The sequence below is a fragment of the Cydia fagiglandana genome, chromosome 5 (assembly GCF_963556715.1).
Source record: "Cydia fagiglandana chromosome 5, ilCydFagi1.1, whole genome shotgun sequence".
In the NCBI taxonomy this organism is placed as follows: Eukaryota; Metazoa; Arthropoda; class Insecta; order Lepidoptera; family Tortricidae; genus Cydia; species Cydia fagiglandana.
Window position 1 is genome coordinate 7,836,034 of NC_085936.1, and position 27,653 is coordinate 7,863,686.

The window sequence follows — 27,653 nt, forward strand, 5'->3', positions numbered from 1 at the left end:
ATAAAAATATTTCTCATTTCTCAAGCTCTGAAAATCTCTTATTGTTTATCTATGAAACAGGCTGAAAGGGCTGGCTTAATGGCTCCTCTACACGATCGGCCAACGCCGACCACTCCAAGGGACGCAGCCATGTGGTAGAATGAGATAGCAATATCACTTGCTCCCTCTAACGCATAAATGCGTCCCTTGGAGTGGCCGGCGTTGGCCCATCGTGTAGAGGAGCCATAAGGGTTTCTGGTGAAAAGCATCCATTCTATTCTGACTCGAACTATTTTAGCTTTCACTTCGTTCGAGCGCCAAAATACCTTGTCAGAAATGGATGGCTTTTCAGCCCTTGTGTAACAATTTACCATTCCATGATGTTAATATCCAGAAATTAAAACGGGATTACGCTTTGTATGGTAAAACGGTCGTACACTATCGTTTAAAATAAGTGACATACTTATGTACAAATAAATAATAAATATTATAATGTGCTAAAGTTCCTTCTACTACGAAATCCTACTTTTCATTAACATGAAATCATAAATTCACAAGAAAAGGGTCATACCATATCTAATTAGGTTTAGGCATGGTTTAAGTACATCTTAGTCATAACCTATATTCACAAAGGAAACTAAGTGACCGAGTAATACCTACTTACAGTAATTTGAATGAGAAAAGTCCGTCTTGTCTACCTAGGTATAAGGAAAAAAGAATGATTTAATATTTAGTCGTTACTTAATTTTCAAATTATATTCACTCAGTATTACCTATTAGTTTAAAAGGACTAGTGACTGACATGAAAATATCATACTACTGTAAAGCGCAAATATTATTTTCACAGAGTTGTTTCTTATGATACTTACATTATTTATGATATGTTCCGCAAACTAAATATGTAAAAAGTAGGTATATACAGATAAGGAATATATATTTACACTTGATTCTACTGGTAGTTAAGTAGTTGTGTAGTCTTGTGGAAAAGTGACCAGCGTCTCTTGAAACTCAAAGCGCGCGTTACTTACTAGAGCAATAGAGTTAGACCAACGCAAGTCTGCGACGATTTTGATAGCACACGTAGTGCAAGTTTTATTTTAAACGTCAAACTTCTATAAAATTATAATATAACGTATAAATTACACTTGCATTGCGTGTGCTATCAAAATCGTCGCAGACTTGTGTTGGTCTAACTCTCTACATAACAATGGTTGCATTTACTTAATTAAACAGATTCAAGAGGAACTTTAATCTCAAAATAAATATACTACCTACCTTACCTACCTAGGTACTAGGTACCTACTTAAGCACAAAAGGACAGGATACCTTCTTATTTTCCAATAATTATGACTTATTTTAGTAGTAGTTAAGGTGGTAATAGTTATAGTTAGGTACTTTGTACCGTTTGTAAAGACCTTCATAGATCACTGTACGAGTATGTGCTCTATCGCTATGAATAAAACTGCCATTACCTTCTCATTTAGATAGCTCCTTCCTGGAACATCGAACGGGTTAATGCCTATCCACTTTTCTCATTAGGGGTTAAAAGAGATAACACTCAGAATAATTATGTTTACCTATTATCATCAGTAGGCATATCATCACGCCACCAGGAAAGATAGGGAACAGGGAATCTTCGGAGTCGGACCCCACTTGACTTTACTCGCAATTCAACGCGGTAACGCAGCGAGTGTGATGGGCACCTTTGCGCCGGGGGTAGCGCGGGGAGGCCTCTTTGAGTAGTTTTTATATTCCTTATTTTATTTTAGATATATTTAGGGTTGTAAGTTTTAATTTAGTATTATTTATAGATGTATTTAGTTCATAAGTTATTTATTTGTTTTTCTTTACTCGTATACATATAGGTAAGGATATACATACTTGATAAGGATCAAATTCTGATTTTAGTGGATTGGTTAAATCAGGGCTTGCAAATCGTGGTTTGTGGCTTGCATGTGGCTCTTTTAGTTTGCCAAAAATATAATGTTACATTGAGGCGGCTCTTTGAAATCCTTAAAGCTTATGATTTTGGCTCTTTCCTTAAATTTTTTACGACTTCTGAAATTGATTGACGTACGTTTTGACAACCCTACAAAATTAGTCAAAGTTTCCTGCGTTGTAAAATCGTCACAACAGACTTGTATGCATTACTCACTTACTGTTTACTCTAGATTATAAAAACACTACGGTGCGGTATAGTACTAAACGACTCGCAATCAAAATCACAGTCAACATTCAACACCGGCAAGCGACAGTTGTTGAAACAATGAATTTTTGTGTGTTTGTATTTTTTACCATAATCGGCTTAGCGCAAATAGCGCAATGCAAACGTACGTTGTTTTTATTTATTTGTACCTAATTAGTAATTAATTTTGATATTTTATTATAAAGAGGGCTCAAAACGAAATATTTTTTTTCCGTTCAGTTTTCATAATTTACCTAAACTTGAACTTGGGATAAATGGTTTGGACTGAACGGAATCGTTAATTCGTTAACTGTTTGTATGGGATGTCTCGAAAAATCGAAGCCGGTTAATTGACAACATCGGTCACATGAAGAAGACTTTACAATACATAATATTAACAATATATTTTTAATTTCAGTGCTAAATTTGTCGTGTCAGCAAATTCACAAATTCGTGGATGGTCACAATTCAAGGCGCCTCGAAGTGGCAAATGGGAAAATAAACAGTCAACCAAGCGCTGAAAAGATGAAGTCAGTGGTAAGTATATTTTTGCATGACTTTAGAAGTGTTATTTGAATATTTAACTATATATTACTTTGTATATACAATATTGAAGATTCGTTTCTTTTTCATTACCTATCGTTTGATTATATTGGACCTAACCAAACTATGTAATAAAGTAATAATAAGTCGCTTTAGTCGCTATCCAATAAAACAATTCTCGAAAATTGTGTGGGACGCTATTACAATTATAATTATTTATGAAGTTATTGACGTTATTTTTAAATTGTGGATCTTTAACCAATAGAGGGCTTTATGAGATATTTATTCAACTTTAGATTTGGAATCCTAGTTTGGCATATTAATTTGGTAATTTGAAGACAACACACAAGTAAACGTGAAGTTAAAGTTATGTAAGGTACTATCTCAGATTAGATCTAAGATGGTTTTATTAACGATTAATTAAATAGTATAGTACGTTTCGTGTCAATGTCTAGGTAATTATTTTATAGTCGGTACACCATTGCAATTGGGTCCTTATTTTCTTTTACGAGAATAACTCGTCCCCCACCTTGTTATTCCTTCGTTCTTATCGCTTATTTATTTCTAGCCTATTTTTATGGCACGTTTGAATATAGATCTTACTTTACAACTCACTGCAATTTTGTTTCCCTCGTCTTATACCTACTTCGAAACCCTTGCAATGCGCAAGATTCAACTTTTTGAACTAAGTACTCGCCTGTAGTTCGATTTTAATACCAATAATTTGCTTTAAGTAACCTTTTCATCTTAGCAAACAAGCAACAATTTGAATCAGAACTGGGGAAACGAAGGATATTATTTTTGTATAACACGTTGCATAGGCTGATTAGATCAAGACCAGATTCGATGTTAGATTAACCCAATAATGTATTAATAAATGATGTATTTAGCTTAATTTAGTAACTAATGACAATCACACTAACAGATTTGGGACGAAGAACTAGCCGCTAAGGCGGCGCATTGGGCTGCCAAAAACCCTTCCGGTCATAACCCTGATAAAACAGTTGGTGAGTATTTTGATGTTAATAGAAACGGCCCCTTTGGTACAGTCTGACCATATTGTCATTATTATCCTGCTATAACATATATTGACCAATTATTATCTTAGATATCAAATTTTGTGCTAATAGGTCTGCTCACGTCGATATTTTGATGGAAGAATCCAAACAACTATTATTAAGCAATTAAGTTATGGATGTTTTTGCAGTTTATTTTATTAAGTAGGTGTTAAGAATATTACAAGGCTCGCATGATAATAAACAAACGATCATTAGAGAGGATATAATTGAACAATAAATGTAAAAAATTTTTTTATAATGATTCAATTAAAAAAAAAAATTGTTGAGCCTTTCCCATTAATTCTCCCCCGAGACTCTTTAAATGCGTTTATGATTTTTATTATTTTTGTTCAGGATCCGGAAAGTACCAAACGGGCGAAAATCTCTACTGGTATATGACCACAGACAAATCGTACAAATTGAACGTGGATAACGCTCTAAAGTCGTGGTTTGAAGAGTACAAGGACTATACCTTCGGACCGCTAAAGGGGTCTGATTTTACAAGCAGCAAGCAGATTGGACATTACACGCAGGTGCGCTTTAGAAGTGTTAAAAATATCTGGCCTTAACGTTCTATTCATAAACTAAGAGATAAAAATTCTCTTTCTTATGACTATGTTTCTATACATATAGGTCCATACACCATTGAGGCGGTTCCTTTTTCACATTTTAACCTACTACCTGTAGGTAATTAGTTACAATTTCAATATGTAGGTATCTACTTCATATGTATTAAAGGAAAGGCACTACACGGGAGTCACAGTTAGTGACAAAACGACAATATTGGCTTTTATTATGATACAATGAAAAAATATATAACTTCTACAAAAGAAAACTGTGTAAAATTAGCGTTCTGGCATTTCAAAGAGCCACGCGTCACTAAAAGAGCCGCATTGCTGCTCGCGAGCCGTGGTTTGCCCAGCCCTGACCAAACCTACAGAGCGGGTTCTGTTTTGTCACATTCTTTATACTCACTTTGATATTAAGACGCCGTTGTTGTTGTATTGTTATTATTAGAGGCATAGATGATGTTATTGTCTTATTTATTAATATTCTTTCTAATAAATAATAATTTAAAATAAAATTGTTTACTTACAGATGATATGGTCCGATTCAACACACGTCGGTTGTGCAGTGTCACAAAATCACGACGGAGACTGGAATAAATTTACAGTTGTCTGCAACTACGGCCCAGCGTAATTATACTATTTTTTTCTTATAGTCTGGTAGACCGATTTGTCAGGACCCTTCACGACTGTATTAAAAAAATGCTTTTTTTTCTACTAACAAAGTTATAGCTAAGTGACAACCAAAACTCAATAATTAATTCCATAAAAAAATATTTAGGTAAGTACCGTAAAACGGGGTGAGTAGGTTTCGCGGGGACAGGTGGGTTATGAATGGGGAGAGAAGGTTTGAGAGGGGGGTGAGAAGGGATTTTAAGGCTACAGCTACAAAAATAATGTATTCCAATTTAAAATGGAGCTAAGTAATACGCATAATAAAAAAAAATCGATACAACAATCTTCCTAAATCACCTTTGTATGAAAACCCCTCTCACCCCAAATACGAGGCACTACGGGGTGAGGTGGGTTTTCCTCTTTATCGTCAAAGTTATGAAATGGAACTACCCAAAATAAAATAAAAACTAAAATACAAATGTCCGGAACACTTATTATATACACCATTCAGTTTTCATATGTAAAAATAAAATGTTATCGAGGTTTGAATTTCAGTTTTGACCCTACTCACCCCATTTTACGGTAAGCAAATCAATCTTGTTCTATTCATAGTGTGGTTCAATGTGGCTCTAAAGTTGTGGTAGTAATTACTGAGTTTTGGTTTATTTCCTCATTTATGTATTTTCCTGGTTGCATTTTAATGGAGTCCTGTGTTTTGACGAAAACTATTGTCATCGAGCCATATACCAAAGAGGGGATTCAAGCTTTGTTCTTAGGCCAGGTTTCCTCCTTAGTTTTCCTTTTTGGAAAATATAGTTTAATGTTTCCCCATACATAGGTATTCAATATTCATACAATTCCGATCGCACTACTCAACCAAGCCAAGCCAAGAATCGAACCTATCCTCCGCTTTGAAATGAACTTCAAACTACTGAACCACTCGGCAACCATTAGCTATTCTTAACCGCAATTAAACATTATATCTTTTATTTCTTAAACCAGGAAAATAAGATTATAAAGATCTTAATCTACAGAATATTTAGGAGGTTTAATTAAGTTGTAACCTTCTATTGATGACACAATTCCGTATTGTTATTGTTTTGATGAAGACCTGATAATAGTGGTATTATCTTAGAGAGGTAAAATAAGCACTTTATTGAAGAATAAAGTGCTTATTTTTTTACTAGATTAAGTTATGTTACTTCGCTTTAACATAACTTAATTTAAGTAAAAAATAAATGGCTTATTTAGGTAGTTTAAAGAGGTCCCAGTCATCATATTAAGGTGAAATTTTAGTCTCTAGCCATACTCTGCGTAATGACTTCTTTTATTTTTTCTTTGCATAATTTTTTTTTCAGAGGTAACTGGATAGGCGAAGCGCCGTACAGAAATGGCCACGGTAGCGGCAAACTAGTGTGCGGCGCCCGCGACTGCTCAAGACAGTACGGAAGCAAATGCTGAACGCTCATTGGCTAAAAGGACAACGCGATTTTATTGGCTGGTTCAGGGGTAAAGTAAAGTAAAGTAAAGTAAATTTTATTTGTAAAACACAGGTGATACAGTTCTTAAGTAAAAATGGGTAGTTACAGAGCTCTGTGTTTTGCCTATTGGCGTACAAATGTTATAAAACTTAAAAAACTATGGCGACTATGGTATTAATAAATTCTTACAATTATATTAGCATGTTATCTGAAACGAAAACAATTAACATTTAAGGTATTATTTATACATCATATTAAAGATACAACATACCGGGTGTGGCCTGTAATATGAGCAAAAAATTAAACCGTAAGCTGTACTTCTCATACTGACCAACATTTGTTCAGCGACATTTAAAAATAACTTGTGGATTGATTTTTAATACACTTTAAAGTTTATTATAAGACGTAATGTATTGCAAATTTTGTTATGTTTAAGGCATGACAAGCAACGTCAGTCACAATGATAATGGCGTGGCGATGGCGTCCATTGAAGATAATATTTATTTTGTATGAAAAATAGGGAGTCTAAATACTTCATAATTTTTAATAGTTGTTGAAGAAAAGTGTAACCGTTTGAGGAGTACAATCTATGTTTTAATTATTTGCTCGTGTTACAGGCCACACCAGGTATACAATTTAATATTCAAAACGCACAAACATTAAGTAAACAAAATATTGAAGTAAAGATTAAATCATTATATAGACTGGACAAGTTATAATTGGGTGTTTTATGTATCGCTAAGAAAATCATTTATTGAGTAGTAGCATTTATTTATTAAATATGATTTTAATTGTATTTTAAATTGATCAGTTGGCAAGGACTTTATACTATTTGGGATACTATTAAAAATTTTTGGGGCCATACCCAATATACTTTTGCCCAAGAAAGCAGTGTTGTGTTGACTATTGCAGATGTTGTTATGATATTGTATACGTACGGGTAGCCTGCGTTGTTGAGATACCATTTTGAACTGTTGCGGATTTGTTTTTATAAAATTTGCTAATTCATATATATATAGTGCTGGAAACGTTAATATTTTTAATGATTTGAAGAACGGAACACAGCTTTCTCTCATGTTTATTCCACAAATGGCCCGCACGCATCTTTTTTGGGCTATAAAAACAGCGTCTCTATGAACAGAGTTCCCCCAAAATAAAACGCCATATCTTAATATTGAAGCTACGATGCCATGATATGCGGTTAATAGGGCGTCTTTATTTACTATTTTTGAAAGTTGTAGTAATGCAAATGCAGACTTATTAATTTTCTTACAGACATATTCTACGTGGTTTTTCCAAGTTAGTTGATCATCGATCATAAGTCCTAAAAATTTTGTCACAGCTACTCTCTCTATTGTATTGTCAACATATTTAATATTCATATTAGGTACTGTTTGTCGTTGGTGAAAATGCATGATATTGGTTTTATTTAAATTAATAATTAAATTGTTATTATTGAGCCATGTTACCATTTCATCTAATACTAAATTTATATCATGTTCATAGTGAACATTTTTATTAAAACTTACAATTGAGGTACTGTCGTCGGCAAACATGATCATTGGATGGTGAACTTTACTTGGGAAATCGTTTATGTAAACTAAGAAAAGGAGTGGGCCAAGTACACTGCCTTGAGGGACGCCATATTGTATATTTAATTCATTTGAGATCTCTCCAAACTTTTTGAGTGTTTGTCAAAACTTTGCATTTAGTTTGTCTTGACAGTCACTGTAAGGAGCCAGGCTGTGTTTCCGGTAAACTGGTGTTAGTTTGATTCATGGGTTTTGATTGATCGTCATTTTTTGAACTAGAAGTAAATTGGTTTCTAATGCCGGGCCACACAAACGGAAAACGCCGTTGATTATCGCGATAATCCCAGTGTGAATGACAAGTGTCAATTATAGCGGTAATCAACTGCGTTTCCCGGCGTTTCCCGTTAGTGTGGCCCCGATATAACCGCTTCCATCGCGTATAATTATCTGTTAAGGTTGTCAAACACCTGAAATCGCATTCAAAAATCAATACTACCACACAAATCAAAGTAACCCCAGTTTACCCCCGACCGACCCGTAGTTTGGAAATCCCTGGATTAGTTTATCACTTTTTGACATAAGACATGTCTTATTTATCACCATACCTACTTAATAATGCGGCATTAAAATTTAGACCAGTAGAATTTAAATTCCAATAATTTTACTGTCGTCGATTGCGACTTTTGACTATATGGCACAATTTGGACCTTAGAAAACAGATAAATAATATGAGTCAACGACTTAAAAAATTGCCCAGTTTATGTATACCAACTTATGTATCTGTAATATAATAAGATAAAGAGGCTTAAAATAGAATACTTACCTAGAATACAATGAAAACCTATTAATTAGTATTATTAGTTACCTACAATACCGTATCTGTGATATCGGAGAGATGAAATTAAATTATACTTACTTAAATATTTACATGTGTTTAGAAATTATTCATTCCCCTTTAAAAGTGTACCCATTTTAATTTTACAATTCAATGAATCATAAGTATAGTAATTAGTATATTCCTTTATAATTATATACAAGCGATAATCGACAGGTCAATGAGCTGAGCATTTTTATTATCATTTCATTAAGACTTAATCTTCAATGCAAATATAATAGGTTATGGGCTACGTTGCCAACAAAAATCATTCGATACTTTAGCATTAACGTAAAATGGGGTGATTAGGAATTGCGTGGAGATTTGGGTTATGAATGGGGAGAGAAGGGATGCCAGGGGGGTGAGATGGTTTTTAAAGGCCTCTGCTACCTAAATAATGTATTCGTATTACGGATGGAGCTATATTGATATTCATAAGAAAAAAAATCGATCAAAGAATGAGACAAAATCACCTTTGTATGAAATCCCATCTCACCCCAACTACGAGGTACTACGGGGTGAGGAGGGATTTTGTGTTTATCGGTAAAGTTATGAAATGGAACTACCCAAAATCATAAAAAAAACTAAAATACAAACGTCCGGAACATTTATTAATATACCATTCAGTTTACATACATATGTAAAAATAAAATGTTATCGAGGTTTGAATGTCAGTTTTCTCCCTACTCACCCCATTTTACGGTACCTTACCTATTAATCGCTAGAAAGATACGAATATTTTTTGTGGGTAGTAAACTGCAGCAGCTATTGCTATAATATTTGATTGAAAAATAAGTCTCTCTCTCTCTCTCTATTCCGAGCTATATAGAGTCAGGCCTTAAAAAGTCTGCAGCGATTTTGATAGCCCACGCAGTGCAAGTGTCATTTTAAACGTCAAACTTCTATGAAATTATGACGTATACATAACACTTACACTGCGTGGGCTATCAAATCCGCTGCAGACTTTGTTTGGTGCGACTATATCCACATGGTGATGGGGTCAGCTTTCCGTGTTTTTTGCCTCCACTTCGCCCTATCCTCAACGTCGTTTTCCGACACTTTGCACTGAATCATATCTTTTAGCACTACGTTCTTCCATCTTGTTTTCGGTTTACCTCTGCCTCTTCTACCGGGGATGGAAAGTCGTAGTGCTAAATTTCCGACGTAGTCTGGTGGTCTCCTTCTAACGTGATTTTTTTTTTATTTTGATTGAAAAATAAGTAATAGAGAAATACTAATAGGTATTCCCTGTAATTTCTTAACCTTATCGTTTTATCATTGGCTTAGTTGGGTCAGTTTATCTCCTAATCGTTATGATTGATACATACCATACTAGGTCGATAGCGATAAGTATTGTTTAACTAAATATTCAACATTATCGGCGGCTTATGATATTATAATTAGTAAAATTTATCTAATACCAATAGTATCAGAATGTGTATGTGATTCTTACGGTGAAGTTTGATTAGCACAATGTATTTGGTAAGTAAATTAAATACCTACTACATAAATACCTACAGATACCTTAGCTCCTTATTGCATTTAGAAAAAGTTTGGTTTCATTAAATGTTTGTTGGTATTTAAATAACATACTTTACAGTGTACTATATGGTGCTACTTTACGGTAATTGAAGGGGCCCACTGATTAACAGTCCGCCGGACGGTATCGCCCTGTCAGTTGTTCGGAACTGTCAAAATTTTGTTCTGACAGGCCGATACGACTGTTAATCAGTGGGCCCCTTTACAGGAATAAAGTAAATAATTGAAAAACTAATAATTTTCATACATAACTGCCCATGCCTCATCAATTTATATTGGTTACAAGGCCTTCAAAGCACAACCCTATAATTTAAAAACAGCACCATACAATAATTAGGTTTAAACTCAACCTCGGCCTCGACTCGACTATGAGGCACGCAGGGTTGTATGGAAATTATCAGACGATAGTATAATTTACAGGCCTCGGGTAGTTATGTTTATTAGCTAGCCTTTATTGCTGATGCTAAATTTATTTCAAATAATTTTAGATTAATAACAAAATTATCATTGTCGGCCTGGGGGCCGATTTTTGAAATTCGACCGCTCGATTTCGTCACTCGAAAATCGGTGGAAAACGGCGAAATACTAATTTTTGAAATACGAGCGATGGAAATTTGGAATCTAGTGGTATTGACCACTCGATTTCAATTTTATTAGTAGAATTTAAACGCCTAGTAGTGGAGATATCATTTAACGAAATACACGAAATCGAGTGGTCGAATTTCAAAAATCGGCCCCCTGTCCTGTGCCACATAGACCAATCATTATATGAACCGTGCGCGTTGGAGGGTCTGCCATGTGGCCTGAATCGGAAAGATATGTACATTGCCAAAGCAAGTGCTACCATCTACCGTTCTCGTCGGTACTTTCCTTTGTGTATAGTAGGTTCTGCGCCATCTTGTGGGCTACATAAACGACTCAATTACGCCTCGCGCAAAAAATCTGACGGATCCTTATGCCTACTGCCCCCTATAGTTCATGCACGGGGCCTATTTCCTGTTGATACCTTTCCCTGGCCTTTCGGTTCCTCCGATATTTTCCGTGACATCTCCCCGTCGCTTAAATATCATTCCCGGGTTTGTAGCTTAGGCTTCGGTCACATGGACGCGGAGCCGCTGTATATATAAGCGAGATAGCGCTATGGCTTTTTTTCCTTTATTAAGGGGCTTTTTCCGAGTGAACGAATATGTCACCCCACTCGTCCCATAAAAACAGAGTTAATTATCAAAGTTAAATGAAAGTAAACAGCCAAATCTAGTTTGCGTACATCAAACATTTCTGTCCTTCAGACAGCACTTAATAACATTTACTTAATACCTTTTCAACTATAGTTACATCGGACATGGGGTTAGGTACCGAGGTCCCGTACGAGGTTGCAACACCACCGAGGCGCTCGGATCCGCATCCGTGTGACTGAACTGCAGTCGTATTCATCATATAATTATTATTCCAGTTATGGCTGTTTCTGATAGCAAGCGCCACTGCAGAAGTCATACCGGACCCGCGAGTTGTGGAACCCCCGCTGCGCTATGACATGCCGCCACCGCCGGAGACGGCTCGCATGAGCACCCGGAACGTCTTCGAGACCTACATCCGCATGCCACTGGACCACTTCAATCCGCAGAACTCGGACACGTTTTTGATGGTAACATATCCTGTTAGCAAGCGCCAGTGCAGAAGTGGTACCGGACCCGCGAGTGGAGGAGCCCCCGCTGCGCTATGACATGCCGCCACCGCCGGAGACGGCTCGCATGAGCACCCGGAACGTCTTCGAGACCTACATCCGCATGCCACTGGACCACTTCAATCCGCAGAACTCGGACACGTTTATGATGGTAACATTTCCTGTGGACTATCTTCTCCAATAGAGTCAGACCGTGAAAAATTTGCAGCGATTTTGATAGCCCACTCAGTGCAAGTGCCATTTTAAACGTCAAACTTCTATGAAATTATGACGTGTAAATAACACTTGCACTGCATGGGCTATCAAAATCGTTGCATACTTTTCATGGTCTAACTCTACAACCTAGGGCAGTGATTTCCAAAGTAAAGGGACCGTTCATATAATTCCGATCGAACGTTTTCGTTTGGTGTCTAATCGCATTGTGCGCACGAATGCCACAACGCGATTTGATGAGTTGAGCAGTCACTGTACGATTGGCTCGCTTTCGTCGCACAACACGATTTGACCGGACGATGTCCAGTTTAGTACAAGCTTTTAATCATTTGTCACCATTCTACTATCATGCTCAATCTTGATCGCGCGCGCGCGCGTTCGCGGATGACACGCTGGCGTTATGGCTCCTCTACACGATGGGCCAACGCCGGCCACTCCAAAGGACGCAGCCATGCGGTAGAATGAGATAGCAATATCACTTGCTCCCACTAACGCATAACGCATAAATAAATAACGAATAAAAGTGGCCGGCGTTGGTCCATTATCGTGTAGCCATTAGATCTAATACCTATTATCTGTATTTTGTTCTCCTCAGCGCTACATGTTCAACGAACAATTCTTCGCCGGCCCAGGCTCGCCAGTCTTCATCCTGGTGGGAGGAGAGTGGAACATCGCGGCGGGGTGGCTGCTCGCAGGCAACATGTTCGAGATGGCTCGCGAGAACAGCGGCTATCAGGTGTACACCGAGCACCGGTATTACGGCGAGACTGTGCCTTACACGTGCGTACACTTATACCACCCACAACTGTTTTTCATCTTTAGCAGAACTAAGAACCAGGAGACCTAGTTAACCAAGAGCTCACGTAATCTTATTAACTTAATTAGCTTCGCACCTACTTACTAAACTGGGCATAGATTTATAAATTTTATTAATGAGGTATAATTGGCTGGGGTTAAATCAATTACTTAGATGTTAAGCTACTAAAGCCAGCTGAAGTGTAAGTCAAAGTCACGCTTTACCTAACCCAACAGAATCATCAAATATAAAAATGTAGGTTACTTAATAGTCACTGATCTCTTTCAGCAGGTTCTGAGATAAAGTACACATAAAAGCTGTTGTCGTGTAGACTTTCCTTTCCACCTCAACAATCCACGTTATTTTTTACAGAAACTTCACCACCGAAAACCTACGCTTCCTAAACGTCGACCAAGCCCTGGCCGACCTCGCCTACTTCATCCAGAACATGAAGCAAGCGCCTCAGTTCGCTGACAGCAAGTTTATCCTCTACGGAGGCTCCTATGCTGCCAACATGGCGCTGTGGTTCAAACAGCGGTACCCACATTTGGTCGAGGGGGTGGTAGCTTCGAGTGGACCGATTAAAGGAGAAGTTGATTTTACTGGTAAGTATGTTAATCTTTATAAGTACTGTCCGTAGAACTCGCGTTCATCCAGAACATGAAGCAAGCGCCTCAGTTCGCTGACAGCAAGTTCATCCTCTACGGAGGCTCCTAAGCGGCCAACATGGCGCTGTGGTTCAAACAGCGGTACCCACATTTGGTCGAGGGGGTAGTGGCATCGAGTGGACCGATAAAAGGAGAAGTTGACTTCACTGGTATTTTTTTCTCAGCTCTTGTTTCTTGTTGTTTGTTTGTTGTGTGGTTTTTTGTTGTTTTGGTGTCTCTTTTGGTTTTGTGTTTAAAAAGTCAGATACATATTATAAGATTATTAAATTCCAGGATATTTGGAAGTAGTACACGACGCGTTTTACGCGGAAGGCGGCGAGCAGTGCATATCGACCATCAGACAAGGCATATTGGACACCGCGGAAGCTATTAAGACCGAGGAAGGGCGGCGTGAATTAGAACAGGCCTATAGGTACGTAATCCTGAATTACTCGGAGTAAAGGATTAAAGCACTGAGTTCATCACGTCACAGAGAAAATTCGCCATACATTGACGGTACGACCTTTTGCACTGACGAATTCCTCCTACTCGTAAACGATAACCTACTCCAGAAACTCTGAAACATTTTTCTCGCACCTCACCTCTTCTACCATAAATATTTAACCTTTTGTTACAGGTTATGTACGCCACTTCTAGACTACGATGACGTATACGAACTAGGGTACTTCTCCGGTCTGATCAGCTGGAGATTCTCCGGTAGCGTGCAGACGGCGCGGCCAGGCGACCTTCTAGCCATTTGCAACAACTTTGCCGGAGATATTTACGGTACGGAACCTGCGGATTGCCTACCGCGAACCACGTTTGACGTGTTGCCTCCCTGTCATACTTACAAGTGCGACAGAACGCCAACACGTCGAACGTGGTTCGCAGTAGGCCCTCTGAACAGTCCGTATCAAATAGATATCGAAACACAGTCTTATTTCTGTGGCAAAGGTGGTATATATATTTGGCCATTTTGGCCGTCACTATCCTCTTGGGGTTCAATGTCCTAATACTAGTACAAATTACCTCCAATGAAATTTAAATCTTAATGAAATGGAATAGAGTTTCTTTTATTTCGTTTCGTTCGATTTTACGAATTATTTTCTAATACCGTTGATTCAAATTCGAATGCCAATTTTCCTTGTATGGTGGGCCGCTAGAGGCTATATGTGCATATTTGATGCTATATGTGCGTACATATTTGAAAATTGCATGGTCACATTATGTATGAATTAATTCATAAAGTTAATTGTCATCCAATTTTATATATTAATTCAGGGTATTCAGGGTTGGGTCTAGTAGTCAACGGTAAAAATATGGGTGTACAAATCATTTCAAAAATATGTCCCATAACTCTTATGTCAGTGAATTAAGAACTATGGGACATATTTTTGAGTAAGTTGTCTACACCCATATTTTTACCGTTGACTGTACTAGTACCTACAGCGGTTATTAAGCAAATTAAAAGTGTGTCAACAGATGGAGCTGTTATTAACTAACGCAGTGTTTTTCAAACTTTTTCATAACGCGATCCCCTTAGTACGAACAAAATGTTTCGCTTATGTATTGTTTTAACGCATTCACTGCCAGGGGGCATGGCCTAGGAACAAACTTGTATGACGGTGGACGCACATGTGTGTCGGGGGCAGTGAATGTGTTAAGGCTTGCAGAGGCTTCCTCAGGGGTAGCGACCCACAGTTTGAAAAACACTGAACTAACGTTTAAACTTTTAGGCACCACCCCGATGCAGAAGATTGGGGGTTACATCGCCCAAACCGCTGGATTGCAGTCTTGCTGGATCATTGCATATTCTATACTGATTAATACCTACAGTAACCCTCGATCAAACTGTAAGTATCCATAACTAGCACTTTACACCATTTTTAATATTTTTTTCAAAAAAGTAACTTTGAAAAATTAATCTTATTAACTACCGAACCTGTTCACTAAATTTCACGATAATCGGTTAAGAAATGCGATCTGCAGAGCAGAACATCCGGACAGGAAGCATTTTTGCCCAAGCTGAAACGGATACCTTCGCTAACGTTAATTGTCATGAGCTCGGTCAATAAGGATAGTTCCTTAGTAGACTTTTTATCTTTTATATGCGACTCGCGTTTACTCGTACCTTCTAAATCGACGAAACTTCAGAGTATAATAAGTAAATGCCTTTCTGTTAATAATATTCTTATTCTACTTTTTAGCTCGAGCTTGGTACTACCAGACTTGTACAGAGTATGGGTACTACCAAACCGCACCCAGAAGTGGCACAGTATTTGATCCCTTAATATGGCTCAGCGTCGATTTCTACGTCGAAATTTGCAAAAAGGCTTTCACAGAGAGGTAAGAGTTTAATCCTGTTAACAAAAAGTACAGACGTAAAGTTGCCCAGTGTTTTAAGCGACATCTAGCGTTGGGTTAGTAAACTAAACAAAAATTGAAGGCGTCTGGGGTCATTATCTCAAGAAAAATCTTAATAGCGTGATTCAGGATTTTCACTAGACGGAACAGCGACATCTAGCGATGAATTTGTAAATTAAACAAAATTGTAGGCGTATGGGGTCATTATCACAAGAAAAATCTTAATAGCGCGATTCAGGATTTTCATTACACGGAACAGCGACATCTAGCGATGAATTTGTAAATTAAACAAAATTGTAGGCGTCTGGGGTCATTATCTCGGGAAAAATCTTAATAGCGCGATTCAGGATTTTCATTAGACGGAACAGCGACATCTAGCGATGAATTTGTAAATTAAACAAAATTGTAGGCGTCTGGGGTCATTATCTTGGGAAAAATCTTAATAGCGCGATTCAGGATTTTCACTAGGCGGAACAGTGACATCTAGCGTTCGATTTGTAAACTACACAAAACGTGAAGGCGTCTGGAGTCATTATCGGAAGAAAAATCTTAATAGCGCGATTCAGGATTGTCACTAGGCGGAACAGCGACATCTAGCGGTGCATTCGTAAACTAAATTTTACGCGACTGAAATAATTATCCCAGGAAAAAATTAAAGTATTCAGCATTTTAGTTAAAACGTGTATTTTATTTTTAAAAAATATGACCTAAAGATTTATCTAATTCAAACATAAAAGTATTTCAGTATCTAAGGGTGGTATCCAATCCAATTACTTTGTCGAGTCACTAGACAAAATGTGACTACTACGACTATGCAATACACACTACTCTAGTTAGTGTGTATTGCATCTCACATTTTGCTGAGTAATGAGAGAGTGAGACGTACATTGGACCAAGATATTGCACAGATGAATACCACCCTACAAACGTAATTGCCGTTGCAGATTCGACGAGGAGTTCGTATACGACGCAGTGGACCGAGTGAACCTGATGTTCGGCGGGCTGGAACCGAACGTGAACAACACCATCAACATCCACGGCAACTACGACCCGTGGCACGCGCTGGGCGTGCACGAGCACGATCTCAAGGAGAACTCGCCCACTATCACTGTGCCTAGGTGAGTAGATATAGTGCGACATACGTGGACCGAGTGAACCTGATGTTCGGCGGGCTGGAACCGAACGTGAACAACACCATCAACATCCACGGCCACTATGACCCGTGGCACGCGCTGGGCATGCACGAGCACGATCTCAAGGAGAACTCGCCCACGATCACTGTGCCTAGGTGAGTAGATATAGTGCGACATACGTGGACCGAGTGAACCTGATGTTCGGCGGGCTGGAACCGAACGTGAACAACACCATCAACATCCACGGCCACTACGACCCGTGGCACGCGCTGGGCGTGCACGAGCACGATCTCAAGGAGAACTCGCCCACTATCACTGTGCCTAGGTGAGCACATACTTTCAGTGTTCAGGACCTGAAGGACAACTTGCACCATCCCACTAACCCGGGGTTGACCGGTTAAACCTTGAGTTACCAGTACAATTTGACACTGGGTTAAAAGTTCAACCGCTTTACCCTGGGTTAGTGGAATGGTGCAAGTCGGCCTAGACGGCTGTGGTCCTCATCGGAAAGTCTTGCCAAGGGCGCCAACAACAGCTAGAGCGCCGTTAGCTTCGCCAATGCAATAGGGACTTACGCGGGACTCCGTAAAGTTCAATTTCGCTTAAATAATCGCGATCGCCTGGCGTCCGGGGCACCGCATCCTTGGCCGTCTGGCGTTCAAAGGGTTGAAGATAGAATCTCTCTTTGATTTTAAATTAATTTCTGATTTGATTGTATAGGACAAGTCATGAACAAATAATATAATATATTCACTTCTCCGACTTCTCCTATGAAAAAAGAAACTTGGAGAACTCGTTAGATGGCGTTACAATACTTACAAGCAAATATCAAGATAGCGTATACAAAATTATTGTATCGTACATTGACATTCGCTTGTAATAAATGTTATAATATTGGCATTCGCTTGTTTTGTTATAATACCATCTAGTAAGCTCTCCAAGCTTATTTTTCCAATAGGAAGCGTAATAGTAAGTCATCGACTCGTCATACCTAGATTAGTTCAAAAATGATACAACGCTAATTTAGAGATCAGAACTTTATTTTATATTTCTTTGTGCAGGGCATCTCATTGCTTCGACATGCAGAACTGGTTGGCCACCGACACCATCCGAATGACGCAGACGAAGCAAGAAGTGCGGCGCATCGTGGCTTCCTGGCTCAACTAGAGCCCTTCCTAGCACAACCCACCGCCAGTCAGATACGCTTTGCCATAGGGGATATTACTGCAATGTTCTGCCGCCAGAGTGCAGCACTACCGACTCAGTAAATTCATAGACTAACTTATACATACTGTGCCTTAAACTGTTTTTTTGACAAGTTTTCCGAGCCTACCGGTAAACACGAAAATCGAAATGTAGTTATCTGTCGGCCTAGCCAAGGTTACAATCGCTATCGCTTCGACAGCGAAAAGCTTTATGTCTCTCTATCACTCTTCCATATTAGTGCGACAGGGACAGATGCGTTTCGATCGCTACGGAGCGTAATCGATTGGCATCTTGTCTATGCGGCCTGCCTCTTTATCGCTCGAATATGCAAGAGTGATAGAGATTAGATAACGAAATTTCGATTTTCTTGTTTCGCGGTAGGCCATGTGATTGACGTCACGTGTAATGTGACAGTGTGGTTTGTTTACTGTATGTGCCACAAAGGTGCCACCTACGCAGAGCTTTGCCTAATATTCCCTATTGTGCCGCAAGTTTTGTGACGTGACCACGAAAATCACATGACTGGATGGATAAACATGACCATTTTGTATGCCACCACAATGCCAAAATTTATTTATGTCCTGTAGTGCGACGTAATCTCTAATACTCTTTTAGAAGTCGTAGTCGTATTAATGTTCAATATACAGAAAGAGTAAAAGTAAGTCTTGAATACACATTTCGGTGATCTCTTTGTGATTGACAAGTTTGTATTACATTAATCATAGTATTTGGGTAGCGTTTTTTTAAATATGGATCTTATTCTGATTTTATTAAAGTAGAAAATGGAATGGTTATACAACAATTTGTCAATCACAAACTAGAAATTTAATGAGTGATTACATCTTCACTTTCTAACTTGTTGTTTTCTTAAAAATAGTAAAATAAAACACCTTTTCAAATCCCGATAATGTGCCGGGAGAACACAATTTTAATATTAGTTTAAATTCCACAATCTGATAAATCGATATTCCACAGTAAGTCAATTAGAAACTTTTAACGGGTCGAAACAGATCAAAACGTATATAATCCACAATACTCACTAACCGACCTACGAATAGTTAAAATTCTAAATTCTAATGTCATAAAATGTACGGTTAGGATTGCGCCTAATTAAGCCTACCGGCGGAATCATCATAACGTGGTAAATGCACAGTGCACTACTGCCCTGGGCTTGTCGGTGTGTTTTCAAAATGGCTCCTTTCCTTTCCTTTTCGGAAACACAACACAAATCGTTCTGCGCGGAACGCCGCGCCAACAATAATTGGCTAAAATAATTCATGAATTAATAGCAGGCAGTTCACTGACACTTAAATTACATAGCTAAAACTTAATAATAAATGGCGAATACGCCACCGCGCAGAACTATATTTGCAGCAAGCAAGAGCTGACTTAGTCGGCCCGCGCTACACTGTGACGCGACCAGGGAAGTAGTCTACTCTACCGGCAATCATAGCACTTACATCATAAAGCTCACAATGAAAAACATTCGAGATTGTTAGGCAGTCCACCTTTTAAGTAGGTAATTAAAATAACATTTAAAAATCATTACATAGTTTGCACTGGCATAATTCATCAATTAGGTACGGGATACATAAAAATAAATCACAAATTCCTCAAAGGGGCCGATTTTTGAATATTGACCGTTCAATTTCGTGTACATATTTCGTTCAATACAATTCCGCTTCTAGACATTTAAATTATACTAATAGAATTGTAAACGGGTCGGGGGGTGGTCAATACCACTAGATTCCCAATTTATATCGCTTCTACCTCAATAATAGCATTTTGGCGTTTTCCACAAGCCAAATTGGCGTTTGCGTCCGCATGGCCGGATTTGATCGGACAATTTAATCAGATTGGCGAAAAATTGTCCCCGTCTGGACACGCCTTGATTTACGAGTGACGAAATTCGCGCTCGACCTTCAAAAATCGGCCCCCTGAAGCCAAAACTATTAATATTGTTATCTTAAATGATAGAACTGCCCGGTCGAACCCCTGAACTAACTCAAATTCAGATATGACGGCACCGTGTTAAACCTACGTGTCTAATGTGTCTAATCTAATGAATACTTAATAATTACACTGAATCCAGCGAGTGTAACCATCGCCGTTGGAACGCGGGTTCCACAGGCGAGATTAGAATCGCTCAAACATAAATCCTCTATAGAGAGACATGAGCGGTACGATCTCCGCGCCCTCGCTACAAAGACACACGTAGATTAAGTGTTATATGGTGGAATATGTACAATGTTCTAGAGCTCAGGTCCGAAGTCATTCTACGACGAGCGGCTTGGGATTCTCCCACGGGAAGCCCTCTCGGCCGAAGTGGCCGTAGGTGCTGGTCTTCTGGTATATCGGCGCTCTGAGGTTTAGCTCCCTGAAAACACACATAAATAATATTTAAAGCGCACGTTAATAACTACGTAAAATCACAACAGTAACAATCACATCGTTTTTATTTAAAAAGAATAATATTTTTATAAAATAAGTCATGCTAGGCAGTTTTAGTCCAAGTGGGCGATGTCAGGTTTTGGTGACATCAAAAACAATAGGTACACCGTCATTTTAGAAACCAGCAAATTGATTTAATTTATTTATTTAACCTTTATTGCACAATACAAGAAAGTAACAATGGCGGACTTAATGCCTTAAGACATCCTTTACCAGTCAACCATTGGGTTAAACAGAAACTTACAATTGGTGCGGAATTATTATACATATACCGGGTGTGGCCTGTAATACGAGCAAATAATTAAAACATAGATTGTAATCCTCAAACGGTGACACTTTTGTTCAACAACTTTTAAAAATTATGAAGTATTTAGATTCCCTATTTTTCATACAAAATAAATATTATCTTCAATGGACGCCATTATCATTGTGATTGACGTTGCTTGTCACGCCTTAAACATAACAAAATTCGCAATACATTGCGTGTTAGAATAAAATTTAAAGTGTATTAAAAATCAAACTACAAGTTATTTTTAAAAGTCGCTGAACAAATGTTGGTCAGTATGAGGAGTACAGCCTATGGTTTAATTTTTTGCTCATATTATAGGCCACACCCGGTATACACTTATGTATTTGCGTAAAAATTAGTTAAGTAATTTGTATGCGGAATCTTGATTACAGTGTAAAATCCCATATTGCCAGAGGCAAAATATCTATATATCTAATACTTTTAAACAAGCCATTTTTGTTTATTTACATCGGGGATCTCGGAAACGGCTCTAACCATTTCGATGAAATTTGCTATACGGGGGTTTTTGAAGGCGATAAATCGATTTAGCTTGGTCTTATCCATGGGAAAACGCTCATTTTTGGGTTTTTATATGTTTTCCGAGCAAAGCTCGGTGCCCCAGATATGTGATAATTAAAATTAAAAGCAAGACCAACTCACTTGACAATTTTGCCGGGCCGCAGGTCAAAGTTCTTCTGCACGATGCGAAGAAGCTCCTGCTGGGTCTTGTGCGACGTGCCGTAGTCGAACACCGTGATGGACAGCGGCTCCGCCACCCCGATGGCGTACGCCACCTGGAACGTTCAAATACCTCATTAGAATTTTGAGTCAGTCAATTTATTAACCCTGACGCGTGCGGCTACAGCCATAGAGTAAGTAAGACTTCCATAGCAATTAATGTAGCACCGACCGGAAAGTCTTATGTTGTTGAGATTAGAGTTTCCGGTCGGTGCTACATCTATTGTCACTTGACAGTACTACTACTACTACTGTACTGATAATTCTGCTACTCGATGCTAGATGTCGACTATGAAAGTTGCCATGGAAATACTAATGTTTCTGGGACCAAAACTGATCTATGGAGTGAGCACTCTTGTATTACTATATTTCTCTATGCTACAGCCCAATATCAAAGAGAATAGAGTGTATAGAGGATTGTCAAAGTAAATTATGTAGCTACTGTAAAAATTATGTAAATACAGTACACTGTAAATGTACTGTAGCTACATAATTTACCATGACAGTAACTCTCTATTGGGGCATTCCACGAGACTGTCGCTTACATAAGGCTTTTGCCTTGTATGGCAGCTACCTCAATAAAATACGTGAATCCCGAGAATATACTGCCAATTTGTTAGCCAAGTCATGAAATATTACCTGAGCCAATATCGCTTACTCAGTATTTCCAGAAGTATTAGAAGAATTGCGTTATGTAAGCGACAGTCTCGTGGAATGCCCCTATTAGGGTTCCGTACCTCAATAGGAAAAAACGAAACCCTTATAGGATCACTCGTGCGCCTGTCCGTCTATCAGACCCCCCCCCCCCCTTATCTCTGACTACTGGGCCTAAAATTTTGAAAAAAAAAAATACACAAAATAGTACTCTTTACCTATAGATGACAGGAAAACCTATTAGAAATGTGGTCCGACTCGCGCTTGACCGGCTTTTTTTTTCAAATTCTCTTTGCCAATATCAACCAGTGTCCATAGTGCATTCCAACAAGGTTCACGATGACGCACGATAAGCTTGGCTATCTAAGGGTTAATGGCGTGCGCGAAGGCTTTTCAAAACGCGAATGTGGTTTAAGTGTACCTTTAGAGAGCTTGAAGCCTATGAAGCATGGTACAATCTCGAATAAAATCAAATTGATTTACGATACGTAATTCGTATTAGGATCTCTATTTGACACACTTCCTTTGTATACAATAAAATCGTATATTTATACCTACAATAAAAAACTTTTTACTTTTAACAAACATATGTATCTGTCTATCTTAGATGTGATCTCAGTGATGCCTAAAGTATGAAGATTTGGAGATCGTCGTCGAAAACGTTTGGTACTGCGTATCTCAAAAAAATAAAATGATTTATGATACTTGATTAGTATCGGAAAATGTCACTCGTCTTCGCATTCAAATAGATATGATGAAATCTCAAAGTCATGACTGAAACGATAGGTATCTCAGTTTGCATTGTATACCAGTTGTGTCCATAACCTACGAAATTACATGTCAAACGAGTAGAATCGCAATAAATTTTAATTTTAATTGTAGGTAACACTGAAACTGTATGTAATTACAAATTCAATTTGCATGTCTCTTGCTGTTGTTACTATTCTTCGTCCACAAATAGATCTGCTTATCTTAGATATACATATATGATCTCAAAACAAAGTCATGGCTAAAATGTTATCGCAGTTTGCTTTGTTTACAAGCTTTATCCTTAACCTACGAAATTACGTGTCAAACAAATAGAATCGCAATACAAATGCAAATTCTATCTGTAGGTATCACTACAACTGTATGTATAATTACGTTTTTATATTGTTGTTGACTATTTATATGGGAGATGGGGCGGGTGTTGGTGTGGGACGCTACATGCGTCGATACACTGGCCCCGTCCCATCTTCATGGCACCTCCGTCTCACCGGGTGCAGCTACAGATGCGGCTGAGCGAAACAAAAGGCATAAGTACAGCCGCATCGGGCAAGAATACAGTTTTACCCCTTTTGGTGTAGAAACACTCGGCCCTTGGGGTCCCGGTGCTCTGAAATTTTTCGGCGCATTAACAAAGAGGCTGGTGGATGTAACTGGGGACCGTAGAGCTGGCAGCTTCCTCGCACAACGCATAAGCATTGCAATTCAGCGGGGTAATGCTGCCAGCGTCTACGGTACCTTGCCGAGGGGCGATTTTTTATTGTAGTTTAGGTTTGATTTTTATTCATTTAGTATAATTTTGGTTTATAAGTTTTTATACAACATCTATGTGTGCTTGTCTTTATGAGAATAAATTTGTTTATTTATATGAGAAACGTCGGCAACACCCATTGACACTTAGGTCGGGCGGCTTAAGGTAAGATGGTGTCATTTACGAAGACGCGTGCCTTGGTTCGTATTGTCATGTCGTTAAAGGTTAGATTTGTCAAATTCGCAGTTCATCGTGAATGATAATGAAAGTTGGAACCCGTGTGGCGACTGCAGACGTCGTGGCAACACGACTGGTTTCTATATATTTATATTTCTGTTCGAAGTCAGCGACACGAAGCCAGTAGCGCATCGCCGAGCGACGTGTCGTCCTACCGCAGATCAGTATTGCCTCTCTCTCTCACTCGGAACCGACTGCATATGGGGCTACGGTTCTGCAGTCGCGGTCGAAATTATCAAAGCAACATGACGCGAGTTCCCATTCTTACCTCCACTCTACTAGCATGTGAAGAAAGATACATAAATAGGAAGAATGTATAGTCAGCGGCAGAAGTTGCTAAGCGGGCCAGGTGTTCAAAATGATCTTGACAGGACTTTATTGTAAAGAGAATAAGAGAGTGTCAAGGTGATTTTGAACACCTCGCCCGTTTAGCAACTTGTGCTGTTGACTGTACATATGTAATGTATAATCCTTTGCCATCGTATTTTCTCAGAAACGTTCGCATTTATCATGTCATGCTACTTCAGCCAACCTCAAGAACTTTTTGTACTGAGACCGATTGAAATAGCATAACACGTTCGTGCGTTTCCGTGAAAACACAATGGTAAAGTATTATGCACTACATCTGTAAGTCACTCAAAATAAGAAGAATTTTTTAGTCTGGCAACGAAGTTCTGATAGTTTTGGCTTACAGGGTTGAAGTGATTTTTTTTCGATGTGGCGCGCGCACAGCTCTTGTGAGCAAGGACCCCGCTAAGGATACGGGCGAGCCTTGCTCATATGCATATCTGTCGCCAGTTTTCCTTTAGTCTCCTTCTACGACACCCACGGGACGAGATGGGGTGGTGCTATTCGTTTCTGATGCCGGCACCACACGGCACAGGGTTGAAGTGATGAGGTGATGAGTGCCGTACCTGGACCATGCAGCGGCGGCAGAGGCCGGCCTTGACGAGCGACTTGGCGACCCAGCGCGCGGCGTAGGCGGCGGAGCGGTCCACCTTGGTGAAGTCCTTGCCGGAGAAGGCGCCGCCGCCGTGCGCGCCCCACCCGCCGTACGTGTCCACGATGATCTTGCGCCCCGTCAGCCCCGCGTCAGACTGGAACCACAAGCACAGAATAAATAATACTACTACGTACAGAAGACTCACTCTCTAAAAAAACACGTCTGTTAAGATCAAGACAGATATGGCCGCTAGATGGCGTCAGCGCCACGCGCGGCTTATGGCTAGCCACCAAAATTGGTGTGGAACGGATGTACCTGTTGCAAAGCGGCGAAATCGCGGAGTGAGCCACGCCTGCCACAAGGGAATTCACCGTTTTAGCCCACTTCTGTTCAATTTTCTTTTTCAGATAGATGAATGATAAAGACGGGGACATACGGATATTATTGGTAATTTATCGAATGATAAACCGCTTGATGCTTGTATACCTATATAATATTTCTAACTTTAAAAGTATCCTTGCAGATAACTAGTTGTGTAAAAAAACTATCTACATCTAGACAAAACATCTAGAAAAAAAAAAGTGGAAGCACAGTCATGGGTTATCATAACATTGGCATTTCTGATAGGCAGATATTTTAAATTTCTATGTTATGAAATCATACACTGAAACGTTATATCACGTCCGGGTAGAAATTTATTATCAAATTCAAAACAAGTCAGCAAAACATGTTATTATATGTGTGATTTTTCATAACAATCAAATTCAACAATTTCGCGACCAACATTAAGCTACTTAGATATCTTCCAGATTCCTGACAATCAGTTTCATACTTAGTTTCACTAGATGAAATTCTACTAACAGCAACACACGTATCGAACTATTTGTAGACTTTATCACGTTGCAAGAAGAACGAAAATGGTCCTTGCGCCAAAAGCGATGGTTCCTAGTCCTAACCTTTACTTAGGTCTAGCCACCATTAGTGAAAAAAGATACCCATGTCGCTTCACCAGTAGGCATTTCGCGCGCACTTAAATTGTGTTATTGATCCATAACACTTCACTACTGTTCTACGAAATCAGTGTTGAAGATTACCTTTGGTCACAGAATAAATAATAGTACTAGGTACAGAAGACTCACTCTCTAACAAAACGCGTCTGTTACGATCAGGACAGATATGGCCGCTAGGTGGCGACAGCGCCACGCGCAGCTTTGTTGGCTAGCTACCAAAATTGGTATGGAACGGATGTACTTTTAGTTACCTGTAGCAAAGCGACGAAATCGCGGAGCCACGCCTGCTTTGGTCTCCTGGGCGTGATTCAAGGCTATAAAGAAAACGCTGTAATATTTCTTTCTATAAACTCCAACTATATTAAAAAGGTTACCTGTGGTCCTCCGATGATGAAGAGCCCGCAAGGGTTGATGTGCACGACGGTTCTCTCGTCTAGGTACTGGGCGGGGATCACTTCCTTGATGACCTTCTCACGGATTTCCTCTCGAAGCGTCTCCAGAGTTATCTGCACATTGATTTATCTTGTAAGCATCGTGATAATAGGAAAAGTGAAAGTTATTTCGTTGTTATGGTTGATTTTTATACACAATGCCAAATGTGAAACAACATACGTATTAGGGGTTGTGCACAAATCACACGACGTATTTTCGGCTACTTTTTGACCCCCCCTCCCCCTTGGTGATATTTGGTGAGGTTTTTGGCTACCCCCCCTCCACGCACGCAACCTCACGTGTATTTATTTTAATTTTTTTCATTCGACCTAATTTTAAGATAAATAGTGTTGTATTTAGAAAATATTGTTTATTTATCTATTTTCGTTAAAGATACTCGCTATTTTGAAGTGTAGAGTGGAGATTTATGTTTAACGAAACCGAAAAAAAGCATCTACTCATGTGATAGGTATTTTTTTCTTAGTTTCGTTTACTGTAGAAAAATACACGTGAGGTTTCCTTATACCCCCCTCCCCCAACGTGATCTATCGTGAGTTTTTCGTGACCCCCCCTCCCCCCATCGAACCTCGCGTGATTTGTGCACAAGCCCTTACCAGTTTTGCACCTTGTTATAATATTTATAATATTGTAATAAAGTATAAATAACTCAGTCGGTTTACAACATTTCATTTTCCCCCTAGGTGATCGATTGCAAAATTAAAGTAACCTATATCAATCACTAAATCTTTAGTTTTCTACATAATCTTAATTTAAAATCGGTCAGTAATTTAGTTGTGAAAAGGTAACAAAGTTAATTTACTTCATACAACATCGAAACGTATCTACCAGCGTTAAGGTCATCGCGCGTCAGACAAGTAAAAAAAAACATAATAAGACATTCTTATGTATCCTAGTTACGAATGTTATATTGTAAGTGCACCACGCCTGTTACTCAAAACAACGTAAAA

General features: G+C 38.9%; 3 protein-coding genes across 5 annotated transcripts in view; 2 read left to right on the forward strand and 1 right to left on the reverse strand.

Moving 5' to 3' along the window:
* Positions 1 to 2,054: 2,054 nt before the first annotated feature.
* LOC134664806 (venom allergen 5.02-like) lies at positions 2,055 to 7,423 on the forward strand. Its single transcript, XM_063521546.1, has 6 exons — positions 2,055 to 2,309; positions 2,583 to 2,701; positions 3,633 to 3,714; positions 4,120 to 4,298; positions 4,864 to 4,961; positions 6,305 to 7,423. The coding sequence occupies exons 1-6, from the start codon at positions 2,246 to 2,248 to the stop codon at positions 6,405 to 6,407; spliced, it is 645 nt and encodes a 214-aa protein (XP_063377616.1). The 5' UTR covers positions 2,055 to 2,245; the 3' UTR covers positions 6,408 to 7,423.
* Positions 7,424 to 11,850: 4,427 nt separating this feature from the next.
* On the forward strand, positions 11,851 to 19,288 carry LOC134664393 (putative serine protease K12H4.7). 2 transcript variants are annotated; one of them, XM_063521015.1, is made up of 9 exons: positions 12,034 to 12,207; positions 12,865 to 13,049; positions 13,438 to 13,670; positions 14,007 to 14,145; positions 14,350 to 14,498; positions 15,449 to 15,565; positions 15,920 to 16,058; positions 17,021 to 17,194; positions 18,271 to 19,288. In XM_063521015.1, exons 1-9 carry the CDS (start codon positions 12,097 to 12,099, stop codon positions 18,374 to 18,376), a joined length of 1,353 nt encoding a protein of 450 aa, XP_063377085.1. In that variant the 5' UTR covers positions 12,034 to 12,096; the 3' UTR covers positions 18,377 to 19,288. The 2 variants fall into 2 exon arrangements, with proteins under 2 accessions (XP_063377084.1, XP_063377085.1); XM_063521014.1 differs by lacking the exons at positions 12,034 to 12,207; positions 18,271 to 19,288 and adding an exon at positions 11,851 to 12,017 and having other exon boundaries at positions 17,021 to 17,216.
* An 18-nt stretch (positions 19,289 to 19,306) lies between these two features.
* LOC134664394 (S-adenosylmethionine synthase) overlaps positions 19,307 to 27,653 on the reverse strand; it is a 33,636-nt gene continuing 25,289 nt past the window's right edge. For both annotated transcript variants that reach the window (XM_063521017.1, XM_063521016.1), the window contains exons 7-10: positions 26,628 to 26,759; positions 25,215 to 25,397; positions 21,816 to 21,949; positions 19,307 to 20,792 (exon numbers count right to left, since the gene is read on the reverse strand). In XM_063521017.1, coding sequence (XP_063377087.1) covers positions 20,687 to 20,792; positions 21,816 to 21,949; positions 25,215 to 25,397; positions 26,628 to 26,759 — 555 coding nt within the window. In that variant the 3' untranslated portion in view covers positions 19,307 to 20,686. The remainder of the gene's footprint in view (positions 20,793 to 21,815; positions 21,950 to 25,214; positions 25,398 to 26,627; positions 26,760 to 27,653) is intronic.